Below are 14,027 nucleotides of genomic sequence, written 5' to 3'. Positions count from 1 at the left end.
GGATAACTTATAAATACTTATGTAATAATAAAAAAGTATTGATAAAAAAAATAGCAATTCTTGACGAATATAACTTTCAACATGAATCATAACCCTAAAACCATTGTCAAGGTCATTGTTGTGGACTCGTGTCGTGTAGTTGGAACTTATTTTACAATTGAGATTAATATATATATTAATTGAAAAGAAAAGGATATATAGTTATAAACTCTTTTTTTTTTATCAGCAGGATATATAGTTATAAACTATTGTGTTTTACGGGATATTTTGCAAATTGTCCACTTGCATCCCCACTCATATCACCAATAACTTATGCGACAACTGAAATATATCAGTGTATTCCTATAAATATCATAAAATAAAGTCGTATATATGTGTCGAGAAACACGATGAAACATAGAGCAAATACAATATGGGAAATGGAATTTGAAAATTGTGCATTTGGAAATATAAGGTGAGTTTACTTATCATTTTTAAGATAAATTTATTGAATATTTTTTTCAATTAATATATAAGTATTTGAATATTTACTTTAATTTCCAACGATTATATTATTCATTTATCCATCCTTGAAAACTTTCTTGATCCATTCCTGTCAAGTAGCATTAATTTAGAAAAGTGGCTGTTGAAAAATAATTGTGCAAGAAACATAAATCATTGCTAATCTTTAACGTGTATTTATGATGTTAGTGTGCTCGCCCAAGTAAGTAACGATAAGGATGCCATAGTCAACGGTAATCAGCTGGTGGTACGTAATACATAATAGTGGATAAATTAGCTAAAATTAGCTAGATATTGGAAGTTGAAAGTTGATCAACTATTTAATTTAATCAACTCATTGTTTGTTGGGAGGAAGGAAACAAAGAGAAAGGAGATAGGATAAAAATATTAAAAAAATAACGAGATAAAAAGTTAAAAAAACAAATATTGGTGTAAAAATATTTTTTATGTTATTTATTTAGTCTCTCTAAAAGGAAGAAATCATTGTAGGCATCCCCCGTTTTATTCTAGAGGAAAAGGCCATAAAACGAACAAAGAATTTGAATTGAAACTATTTAAAGCATCAAAATACCAATAAAACACTCTAACACTTTATTTTTAATTATCCTCTAAAAAAACACTTTTTTATCATTGAATAAATTTTATATGGGTCTTACTTAATATATTGAAAATAGTCCATGATTATTTAGTGAGACTAAAATAAAATTCACATAAGTATAGCAAGACAGACTAAATCAGTTGATTGGTTAAGTTAAATGTATGATCAAATTGTTATGAATTTTTTAATACTTGTGTTTGATTCCTAGAAGAGCAAAAAAATATCAAAATGTGTTGTTAGTATTTATAGGGAGTTAGTTACTAGCAATGTTCCTTTACATACACAGATTAGGCACACACACTACAACAACTCCTTCAATTAGCTTTCTTACATCACTGTCTAGCTTCTGGTTCTCCCAAAGTTGGTTGTTGGGAGTCGTTACTAGAATCAAGTTCAACTAGCCTCTGATCACTATCTGTGTTCCTTTCTGCAGTATTGGACTCATCAAGAGAATGCCTGATGGTAAACGTTGCATGCCTCACATGTTTTGTTTCAAGAGCATTCTGCAGTGACAAACGACACACTGGACATGTGGACTGTTTTCTCAGCCACATATCAATGCAAGAAAGGTGAAATGTGTGGCCACATTTAGGTATGATTCGCAATAGCTCTTTTTCTTTGTACTCTGCCAAGCATATCACACACCTGTAAAAGCAAACTGAATAATATATCAACATATTGACCCATACTCCTTTCAAACTGAAATATAAGCAAAAAGAAACTAAATCATGTCCATTAAGTAGATGTCTGTTTCAAATAAGGTTTTATAAAATAAAGATAAAGCACATTTTATCCTTCAAAATATTTTAAAATATTAATTTTAGTCGCTATAAAAATTTAATACACATTTACCAAAAGCGATGTAGTTATTAAGTACTAAAAACACATGTTTTTATCAGAATATGAAGACTAAAGATGTATTATATTTATATAAAGACTAAAATTAACATTTTGAAATATTTTCAGTGGCTAAAAAGCATGTCTTATATAAAAATAAAGAAAGGAAGAACATTGTCTGTGACCTACGAATTAGAGAATAAAGACCAGAAACTAGACTTAACTGTGTAGTTTCAATTGAACTGAAGGCTTCATGGTTGAAATTCAAAGTGGGGATTGCAGCAACAAAAGCAGGCGCAGGGTCATTACCATGATATTCTGCCTGTCAAGTAAACAATGCAAAACTTAAAATCTGAAGCACCCAACATGAACAGAACACAGGCACAAAGTAAAAAGTTCTAGGCAACAAAAATTACTTTAAGGGGCAGTATACATGCTAATTAATAGTACCAAGCATCCATTTCTTCATCTGATTGAAAAAATTTCACCAGGTATATATTTAAAAAAATTCATCACATATTTAAGTATCTAACAAAAAGTTGCATCTATCATTATTCCTCGAATTAACTACAAAAATAAGAACACCAAATTAGAGCTTATTCCTTACCTAGCTCTAATCATAGTAACTAGCAAAATCAACACACATGAAGAAGGGGAAGTCACAGCTGAAATTAATTAATTACCCGTTCTATATCTGTTATTGCTTCAATTTCATATATAGTCCGTGTTCGCTCTCGTAGTCTTCCACAAATTATTCTTGCGCAAACAAAAACAATGAAAGTTGCACTCAAACCAAAGCCAATGACAGTGGTCACCAAATTGGTATCGATACCCATTGTACCCACTTCACAAAACCAATTTCCAAGACCAGGCCACAAACCCCAGAAGAAGCTAAAACAAAGAAGACAATCAGAAGAACCAAAACATGACACCCACCTCACATATAAAACATGAGAGCAGAGTGAACCCAAATATCACATAAATACCTAACCCACAAGTTTCCAAGAGATAAATAAGGAAAATAGAAAAAATAATAGACACCCAAATGAGAACTCTTTCAGAAAAAATAGTAAAAATACAATTTTTTAAATTTTTATGGAATCCAAGTGGCTTTGGTCTGACTCAAAGGGAAAATATGTGGATGGTGGGGAAGAGAGAGAGAGGAGAGTTGTGGAAGAAGAACGTTCGTTTTTTTTTTCATTCTGTTGTTTATTGGAATCATATTCTTGGTGGAGTCCACGACATGATTTGACCAACTAACGACAAAATCGAAGGGTTGAGGCCTTGAGAGGTGGGTGTCGAATCTTATGGTTTTTGGCAGCAAATATAGATCTCAACGGTGTGCAGAAAGTACACCATCAGGTTTTTTAAGGTTGAGATTCTGACAACTCTCGAAATTACTTTGTTTTACAAATTGCAAGTCTCTTTCTCTGTCTTTCTCTCTCCATTTCCCCTGGTCTGGCTACTTTAGGATAAGTTCGACTGTTCAAGAATTGCCGTGATGCCATTTTGCTTGCGGTTTTGTCACCCACAAAAGTGCGAATAATAATAATAATAAAATGGTGTTAGAAAGTTTTGCATTGTTTTCTTCAAGCTTCAAGTCAAAAGATCAGCTAACTTGTTATTTTCCAACTTTGAAAAATGGAACTCGTAAATATAAATTATTCGATTGTATTTGAATTGTTAAGTACATAATTGTTTCAAGTCATCATTAAAGCATTGGCTAAAACATACAACAAAAGAGGTATAAGATAAAATAACGCTAACAGCTTAACATCCCATAAATAAAAAATAGGAATTCTACTTAGCTTTATGCCTTTATCCAATGCACACACTATAAGGATATAACTCTTGCGATTTCATGAAAGTATCTGAATTTGAAAGTAGCAATCCCATTAAGATAAAATAACGTGTTTCACACGCACAAAAAAGTTATCAGGAAGGAAAAGTTGCATGCACAATAGGAGCTGTACAAAACCATAGTTTGGTCCTTCTCATATCAACACATTTTTGTTTACGTGGGAGATTATTCACAAAAAAAGTATTGTGTGAAAAACAGAGAATTCATGTCCAAGTAATTAATCAAAATCATAAAGAGATGGGGGAAAATACCCCTTTTTGGTTTGCGCATCTGATTGACCATTCGTTGAATTGATTTAGCTAATTAGCAAAAGTTAGCCAAATCTGATTAACGGCAAATATTTTTCATATTTGTAGTAAACTGTCATAAATTATCGTTTAAATCAATTTAACTAATAATCAGAATGTAAACATGTTATGGCCAGGCCAAGCAAAACAGACGTGTTTTCCCAAGTTACCCTTCTTTTGTTAGCATTCTCCATACTTAGGTAACCAGTCACCATAACCTGCTAGCCCCTTTGAGGGCCATTTTATTTATAGAGAAAAAAACGTTTGCCTTAACCATTCTGCTAAATCATTTGGTTCAAATTACTTCAATTATGATAATGAAAATGTGATAGCCATTAATTAATTTGTCAATATGCTTAGAGGGGGAAAGAAGTTAAATCATTTGCCTAAATATTGTCCAACTTCAACATTTGATATTATACAATTATCCCAACCTTTTTCACTTGTATAGACCTAGTTCAAAAATATCTCTCAAAATCAAAGAAAACAATAAAACTTGTCCCACTTTAATTGTATAAAAAAAAAAACATTTTCCTACCTAATTAATTGCCATCCAATCCCTACTTATGATAAAGCTGCCCTAATGCCCTTGCATGAAGGTTATTCAGCATGTATGATCATCAAGGTCCTTCTTGGTGGCTTTAATTATGCTTGACCGGAAAGAAAATACAAGCATGTTGCTTTCAAGCTAGATGAGAAAAATGGTACAAGCCAATGTCCATCAGCTTGTGCTTAATTACGGTGATGACTGACTAATTAATGTAGACTTGTTAATGAATATTTCTCCAAGCAATCTCTCAATATCAAATAACCATTCAGACGAGCCATGATAAATTAAATTTGAGAACCTGATCATCATCAGGGGAAACGAAACTAGAATAAAAATGTAGAAATTACCAAGAAAACTAGTAGACCCTTGATATATATCAACGCATTAAAGGTCAGTATAAATAAGTACTACTAGTATACATAATAATATGAAACTTGGAATTGCCCTCTGTTTCAATTTAGCATTGTGTAAAATTTCCATTTCATCACTGAGATCTTGTCAATTAGGACGTGTTTAATTTCTTAAAATATGAAGAATAATTTCAATAACATGTACCACCTACGCAGTATATCACCTCCAAAATTGTTTGTGCTATAAGTGGACTTCCAGATAACAAGCAACCCAAAATGTTGTACAATAGCTCAATTTCTTGGATTCTGGTCTTAACAGTTCCTATAAAATGAGTAGTTTAAGTCATTTAATATAAAATCAACCGGCAATGTTACCTGTATATACATGATAAATTATCGATGTATTGAAATGTCAATTGTTGATTTTATTGTTAACAATAAAAATTAATTTCTTTAATCATTACTCACATTCAAATCCCAGTTTTGTATACTGTGCAGTCTCACATCAAGAATCAAACGCGCCCTTGTGTTTTCAATCACATGGCCTTTTTATTTTTTGTTGCAAAGGAAGGCTAAAGCCCAACCCACAAATAAATAGAGCAGGGTGTAGATAAATCCATTACATCCTTAAGAAGCAAACAAGCAGAACTTCTAGGTGCGTCTGTTTCCAGGAAGTGTTGGACTTCGTGCCACCACATTTGAAACGACAAAGCAAACATGCTCTAGATGTAGATAAAAAAATGAAGTTTGGTTGACACTTATTGTGTAAACTTAAGTTTATTTAAAAGTTAATGCAATTTGATTCAAGTTTGGAGGTTTCTACGTTTAACCAGAAAAGCAAGAGAATAGTAGTTTTGGAACAAACCTCACTTTAGATGAAAGTCGTGTTGAACTCAACTAGAAAAAAAAGGTTTGCAAAACAAGGGGTGCAACTTTCCATAAGAATTAAGTAAATCTTAGTTTGGGTGTCCAATCGCCAAACATTTGAGTCACATTTGAATGCGGGAAAATGGCATATACATGAATGACATAAATGATAAGTAAAATGTTGCTTCCTATTTTTGTTCTTTGGAAAGTGTGAATTCTTGTTTGCATTGATGCAAACTAGTTTCCAACACATCCTAAGTGGTCTATCTAAGCAATGCAACCCAAGGCAATAAGATACTGTATTCATCTCTCTGATCTCTCTATACTGAACTAGAGTAAGGGAAAAGAAACAATAAAGGAAGCATACATTATGGAAAACAAGATTAAAAAAACTCAACACTCACAACAACAAAAGAATACAACCCCAAAAGCACACCATAAATGACAAGATTCATAGTCACTCACAAAAAAGAGTATCTTTGAAGCAAAAATAATTTTGTCAAAAAATCAAGACTCTTGTTTTGACATTCATTTTATTTTTATCCACAGTTAAATTTACACTGAAACAACACATACAGTAAAATTTCCAACTACAAATAAAAAATGCAGTGACTCATTCAACAACAACAGTCCCACAGTACTTCCCACACCACTTCCCTTCATTAACCCAACTTGCATCCCACATCGAAGCGTACAAAAACATAGCCTTCTCACCAGGTTCCCATCCACGCGCCACTCGATCGCGTCGCTCCCCCACACAATCCCATACTCATGAAACCCATCGGAAGCATCGAACCCTAAAACGTGGACCTTTTCCATGTTTCCCACACCTTCGGAGAAGTAGTTTGTTTGTACGATGTTCCTGTCGCGGCCGAGAAACTCGAAGTCGATCTCGTCCTGGGACTTGTTTCCCTCCAGGGAGGAGAGGTAGAGGTTGAAGTTGAGGCCGCTCGTGTCGCCGGAGGGGCACCGGATGAGGGCGGAGAGCGTGCCGGAGTTAAAGCAGGTGGGGGGTGCGCCACCGCACGCCGCCGCGGTGGTAGTAGGTGAGGGTGATGGTGTTGGTGGTGGCGCAGTGGGAACAGGCTTCGGGAGTGTATTGGATCGCTTCCTCTTTCTCCCTTCAATTCTCTATTATGATTCTCATTTTTCCTCTCGAAAACATACTATTTTGTGATTCTCTTTCATTCTTGTTCTTCTTCTTCGTTATGACTTCACCCATTGAACCACAACAACACTTCAAGATTACTGGCTTCCTCTTTCACTCTCTCCAATTTTCAAACTCTCTTTTAATTCTCTGCTTTGAAACACTGTCATTTTTTTATGTTGTTTTCATATGAGTAGAATGTGTTTCCATGGAAGCAATTCTCATCACGAAATAGACCTTGCCATCATTGAAATTCCACCTCTAATGAGGAATAATACTTCTAATTCCATTAAACAAAAAAAGAGGTATATCTCACTATCTTTTATACTCATCTCATTATTTTTTAAAATTTAACTTTCCTTTTTCTCACAATTAATTTGGTCTATACTTAGTATATATTCAGTCAATACTTAGCATAAATAAATAAAAAAATTGTGAGAAAAAAGAGAAAATTAAATTTTAAAAAAATTGAGGTGAGTATAAAGGATAATGAGACATATCTCTTTTTTTGCTGCTTCATGGAATTAGAAGTATTATTCTTTGTTTGAGGTGGAATCTCAATGATGCTATGGTTCATTTCTCGATAAGAAGTACATCCATCAAAACACACTCTACTTTTGTGAAAACAAAAAAAAAAAAAAAGACAATGTTTCAATGCAGAGAATTAAAAGAGAGTTTGAGAATTGGAGAGAGTGAAAAAGAAAGCAAGTAATCACTTGAAGTGTTGTTGCGGTTCGATGGGTGCATTCACAACGAAGAAGAGTAACAAGAATCCAAGAGAATCACAAAAATGGTGTGTTTCCCAAAGAGAAAATGAGAAATCGTAATAAAGAATTCAAGGGAGAAAGAAGAAGCAACGTAAAAAGTGAAAGGGGAGGAGGGAGGTTTTACATTTTTTATAGTTTTTGAACTTTTCGATACATTGGATGGGGATTTAGAGAAGATTGAATATCAATGTAGTCATACACAAAACCCAAATTGATCAACCAGAACAAGATCACCCCTCAAACCTCAAATTAAAACCAAAAAAAATTCAAATTAAAAACCAGTCAATACTCCACATAAATAAAATAATTATGAAAAAAAGAAAATTAAATTAAAAAAACATTGAGATAAGGATAGGAGATAGATACTGAAATATACCTCTTTTTGCTTCATGGAAATGGAAGAATTTTGCTTCACTAGAGGTGGAATCTCAATGGTGTCAAGGTACATTTCCCAGTGAGAATTGCTACCATCGAAACACACTTTACTCCTATGAAAACAACAAAAATATGACAATGTTTCAATGCAAAGAATTAAAAGAGAGCTTGAGAATTGAAGAGAGTGAAAAAGAAAGGGAGTAATAAATTGAAATGTTGTTGCAGTTCCATGGGTGGAGTCAAGAAGATAGAATTGTGAATCAATGTGTTTCAATGAGCAAAAATGAGAGAGTGTAAGAGAAAATTGAAGGGAGAATAAAGAAGAAATGTGAAGACTCAAGAGTGAAGGAAAAGGAGACAAGGGAGGTTTTTATCCTAAGGGATTTGCATCTTGTCATGAAAACTAGCATGGCCTACAACAACGCGATGTGAGTGTAAGTGCATGAGTGTTTCCTTTTGTCTTTGTTTCATCCTTTTTTTTTCTAAATGGACATGATTTTGGGTGAAATTTATGAGTCTACCATTGGGGTTTGGATGTGGGTGTCTCAGTGAGTCACGTTCCCCTGCATTCAGGTTTAGCTGCACGTGTCTTGCATTCATCAATAAGACAAACGATTGTTTTGTTCAGTGTTCAAGTTATTAATATTTAATAATATATATAACACTCTTTTTTATTTGAGTGTAATAACAAATGAAGAAAAGGTTATATATTTGCCATAATTTTCTATTGTCAACTATATAAAAATTTTATACTAATAATACAAAAAAAATTAAAATTTGACAAAAATAAATAAAATCTTTTAAAATGCACTATATTGCTATATATTGTTAAATAAAGTATTTTCTCAACTTTCATCTCACATCTAAAAACACAAAACCAACAATTTTAAGTTGATAGCATGCAAACCTAACAACTCAAACTCCACAAATTGCATGCCACGACGACATAAAAAAAGAGAAGAAGAAGAAGCCTTTAAAAAAATATCAATTGAAACCCAATTGATCAACCAAAACATGATCACCCCTAAACCTCAAATTAAAACCAAAAAATAAAATTAAAATTCAGTCATTACTTAGCATAAATAAAATAATTGTGAGAAAAAAAAGAGAAAAGTATATATTTTAAAATAAATAGTGAGGTGAGGGTAGAGGAAAGTGAGATATACCTCATTCTGTTTCATGGAATTAGAAACATTATTCTTCGTTGGAGGTGGAATATCAATGATGTCAGGGTCCATTTTCCAATGAGAATTGTTTCCCTCGAAACACACTCTATTGCAAAAACAACAAAAAAATGACATTGTGTTCAATGTAGCGAATTAGAAAAGAGTTTGAGAAATGGAGTAATCACTTGAAATATTGTTGCATGTTGATAGGTGGAGTCATGAAAAAGAAGAAGAATTAGAGAGAAAAGCAAAACAATGTGATTCATGGAGCGACAATGAGAAAGCGTAACAAAAAATTGAAGGAAAAGTTGAAGAGTGAAAGGGGAAAAGAGGAGCGAGGATTGTATGGTAACGGATTTGCACCTTGTCATGAACATCAACAGGGTGTGTAACGACGTCATCTGAGTTGAAGTGTGTGAGCGTTTCTTTTGTCTCTTTGTTTAATATTGTTTTATAAATAGATAGGATTTTGGGTGAAATTTACGGGTCTGCCATTGGGGTTTGGATTTGGGTGTGTCGGTGAGACACATTTTCTTGCGTTCAGGATTTAGGTGTGTCGGTGAGACACATTTTCTTGCGTTCGGGTTTAGCTGCACGTGTCTTGCATTTGCCAATAAGACACAGTGATTGCTTTGTTTGACAGTCAAGTTATTAGTATTTAATAATATTTATTATACTCTTTTTTTAAATTGAGCGTAATAACAAATGAAAAAATGATATATTTGTCATGATTTTTATTGGTTAACAATATAAATAATTTCTACTAATAATACATAATTTTTTTAAAAAAATACAAAAATCTTTTAAAATGCACTATAGTGTTAAATAAAGTATTTTCTCAACTTTCATCTCACACCTATAAACACAAAACCAACAAATTAAGCTCATGGCACACAAACCTAGCAACCTCGAACTCCACAAAATGCATGCCACCACATAAAAAAAGCCTTTAAAAACAAACAAAAAATTCAATTGAACCAAATTGATCAACCAAAATACTATCACCCTAAACCTCAAATTAAAACCAAAAAAATATCGGTTAGTACTCAACATAAATAAAATAATTGTGAGAAAAAAAAGAAAATTAAATTATAAAAAAATAGTAAGGTGAGAATAGAGGATAGTGAGATATACCTTTTTCTGCTTCATGGAATTGGAAGCATTGTTCTTTATCATAGATGGAATCTCAATGACGTTAGGATTCATTTCTTAATGAGAATTGCTTCCAACGAAACATATTGTAGTTCTGCAAAAAAAAATGATAGTTTCAATGTAGAGAATTAAAAGAGAGTTTCAAAATTAGAGAGAGTAAAAGAGAAAGGGAGTAATCACTTGAAATGTTATTGCAATTTTATTGGTGGAGTCATGGCAAAAAAGAAGAAGAAAACGGACAAGAATTAAAGAGAATAGCAAAATGATGCATTTCAAAGAGCAAAAATGAGAAAGCATAGGAGAAAATTGAAGAAGGGATGGAGAAGAAATGTGAAGAGTGAAACAAGATGAGAGGAAGGAGGTTTTTATCATAAGGAGTTTTTGAAGAGGGAATGGAGAAGAAATGTGAAGAGTGAAATAGGATGAGAGGAAGGAGGTTTTTATCATAAGGAGTTTGTGCCTTGTCATGAACACCAACGTGGCCTGCAATGACGTTATATGAGTGTAAGTGCATGAATGTTTCTTTCCTTTCATTGTTTCATCTTGTTTTAAATGAATAGTTTTTGGTGAAATATGGGTCTCGCACAAGGATTTGGATGTGGGGGTGTCGGTGATTCCTATTCGTTCAGATTTAGATGCACATATCGTGCATTTGCAAATAAGACACAACAACAATTGCTTTGTTTGTTGGTATTCAATAATATTTATTACACTCTTTTTTAATTGAGTGTAATAACAAATGAAAAAAAAAGTTATATTTGTCATCATTTTTTATTGGCCAACAATATAAAATATTAATACTTTAAAAATTAAAAAAAATTATCAAAAAATTCTTTTAAAATACACTATATTGGTATATATATTTCCTCAATTAAAATAAAATTATTTTCATAAAATATATTATTGCTAATTAAGAAATCTGAAGAAAAAATGTCATTTTAATTACCCCATGTCCCTCATCTATCCTATTTTGTTTAACCTTTTAGCAGATTGTTCTTGTTTTATTTTGATTATCATTTTACAACATCATTAAAGTTTTTAATTATATCCTTAAATATTTATTATCAAGTGAAAAAATAAGCTAAAAAGTATAAATAAGATATAATATAATTAGTATAAAAGAAAAATGATGTCGTATATATCTAGAAATTACACAACTTTTATGAAATCTAAAATATTAATTTCATTTCTTAATTTTGTGTCACAATATTGAGCATCAAACAAAATAGGAAATATCATAGTTGGTCCGGGTGATACTATTGGATTTTGTTCCCTTAAACAATGTTTTAGATTCAAATCATATGATGCAAAAAGCATGATTAGGAGAAAGTATCTAACTAAAAATGGTTGAACAGATTCTCTAAGAAAGATTAGTTGTTACGGAAAGTAGTGGATACTCCGCATTGATGTTATGGGTAAAAAAAAATTAACTAAAATAATTTCTATATATGATTAACTTTTGTATTGAATAGTGACATGAAATTAACATCTTTCCTCTAATTTATCATTCTTTTTGTAGGAATTGTACATATTTTTATGTTTAGTTTGATTTTATATAGTAAATACTTTCATTTTTGTGAATTAATGTTGAAACCACTTTGGTTTCATGCTAAAAGAAAAGAAGGTTAGCAGTTGATGTCTTGCTAAGTGAGACATATACGCTTAACGAGTGACATCCACTAAGAGAGAGACATGCAACTCGCTTAGCGTGCCAAATTCACTTACTCTCGCTTAACGAGTCAAGCTCACTAACCGAGCCTTCAAAAGATTTAAATAAATAAGCAAATATGATTTCATGTAATGTAGTGTAAGAGTATATTTTTATATCACAATAATATTGGTGTGGAGTATTTATAAATGATTAATCTTTATAAAGAAATCTCTTTAATAAATTTTGAATTTTAATTATTTTTATTTATTTATAAGGTTTAAAAGATCGAACTCCGTATTAATTAAACTAATAATTTATTAGCATATTATAGTGTTATTAATCACTATTCCACTAGATAATAAAATTTTAAAATATAATAGGAAATTGCCAACATTTTTTATTTTTAGGATAAGTTTTGGGAAGAAAAAATCCTTGTCGTATGAAATTAGTCTTCAAGTGAGTCTACAATCTTAAATTCGAAAGTATCAAGTTAAAAGTGGGAATACAAGTTGGTTCATTCGTTTAGGCTCGCATTTCAATGGTCCACAATTTAAATGGGTCAGTGAGTCTACACCACAAAATAAATGGTCTAACTTTAGTTTTGCACTTATCCCTAGCATATGCAGGCTAACGTGGACAGTATATGAAAAAAAAAGGTTTATAAAAAGGGTAATGACTTCTAAACATTATTATTTGAGAAAAAGGGAGATCTACTGACAGGATACAAGATAAAATAATTATATATATATATATATATATATATAATTTTATTAATTTTTATAATAATTATTTTAAAAATTATATAAATAATAAATTATAATTATATTATATTATAAAATTATTTTTATATTATTAGTATATAATCATTAAAATTTTATTATTTATTATTTTGTCTTATTCATTAAAATTAATAACTTGCATTATTTTATAGGGACGGATTTACAGGGAGGTAGCGAGGGGTTTTAGTCTCCTCCCTCAAACTTCTTTCAATAATAATAGTTAACAATATTTAAAAAAAAATATTATTAATAGCATATATAATAGTTAATGATATATTAATTAATAATAAATATACTATTTTCAGAAAAAATAATATATACTAATTAATAGTTAAATACTACTTACATTAAAAATAAAATAAATATGTTAATTAATGAATTTGATTATATAAAATAATATTTTTAATACTGAAAAATACTAATATTTTTAATAATATATATTGTCTCTAGTTATAATCTAACCCAAATATATTTTTGTGTTATTATTTAAGTCTCATATATATATATATATATATATATATATATATATATATATTATATAATTATTATAAATTTTGATGACGTTCAGGTATTATTATATTTGATGAGTTTTTTTTGTGACATTATTAAATGAATCGTGTTTGATTGTTATTGTGCCTGTGAGACTAGAAAATATTTCAAAACGTGAAAAAGACGTGTACAAGTTATAAATACATATTTCTTTCTTTTATTATTTGAAACAAAAAATAATTTTAATTTTACGTGTAAAACTAATAAATAATTTTATAAAAATTATTATTTATTAAATATTTATTTGTTAGAATTAGATATTTAAATAATTTAAGTAAAAAAAAATCTAGCCCCCTTTCGATTATTTCCCGAATCCGCGACTGATTCTAAAGTATAATCCGTCTTAAACCTCTAAGGTGACATGAAACATTCTTAGTTTCTAACGAAACACCTTTTGCCTAATTTCTAGACATACACCCTGTTCTCTATCATGCATACACACACATAATGCAATCAAATACTTATAACCTAGACAATTTCATAATATCTCACACTAATAATCTGATATAAAACAAGTGTTGTACCTAGTTGCTATACAACATGATTCACACATTACATTACACAAAATGCATATGTATGTTATGCTCCCT

The 14,027-nt window shown here is 30.9% G+C and overlaps 1 protein-coding gene and 1 long non-coding RNA gene across 2 annotated transcripts; both read right to left on the bottom strand.

The window, feature by feature from the left end:
* Nucleotides 1-1,239: 1,239 nt before the first annotated feature.
* On the bottom strand, nt 1,240-3,269 carry LOC100810553 (RING-H2 finger protein ATL39). Its single transcript, XM_006576305.4, has 3 exons — nt 2,620-3,269; nt 2,161-2,258; nt 1,240-1,744 (listed from the first exon to the last, which is right to left on the bottom strand). Exons 1-3 carry the CDS (start codon nt 2,770-2,772, stop codon nt 1,432-1,434), a joined length of 564 nt encoding a protein of 187 aa, XP_006576368.1. The 5' UTR covers nt 2,773-3,269; the 3' UTR covers nt 1,240-1,431.
* A 2,929-nt stretch (nt 3,270-6,198) lies between these two features.
* LOC106798024 (uncharacterized) lies at nt 6,199-11,055 on the bottom strand. Its single transcript, XR_005890863.1, has 4 exons — nt 10,639-11,055; nt 10,441-10,552; nt 9,307-9,412; nt 6,199-8,253 (listed from the first exon to the last, which is right to left on the bottom strand). It is a non-coding gene; the product is annotated as an uncharacterized lncRNA (long non-coding RNA).
* Nucleotides 11,056-14,027: the final 2,972 nt, after the last annotated feature.

This window comes from Glycine max, chromosome 3 (genome assembly GCF_000004515.6).
Source record: "Glycine max cultivar Williams 82 chromosome 3, Glycine_max_v4.0, whole genome shotgun sequence".
NCBI classification, from domain to species: domain Eukaryota; kingdom Viridiplantae; phylum Streptophyta; class Magnoliopsida; order Fabales; family Fabaceae; genus Glycine; species Glycine max.
The sequence above is the reverse complement of the archived record's forward strand: the minus strand, read 5'-3'. Positions and strand labels throughout refer to the sequence as shown.

Coding starts and splice junctions, on each gene's coding strand:
- LOC100810553 (XM_006576305.4), bottom strand. CDS start 2,772: ATGGGTATCGATACCAATTTGGTGACCACTGTCATTGGCTTTGGTTTG. Junction 2,259..2,619: donor CAATAACAGATATAGAACGG/GTAATTAATTAA, acceptor TTTACTTGACAG/GCAGAATATCATGGTAATGA. Junction 1,745..2,160: donor AGTTCAATTGAAACTACACA/GTTAAGTCTAGT, acceptor TTGCTTTTACAG/GTGTGTGATATGCTTGGCAG.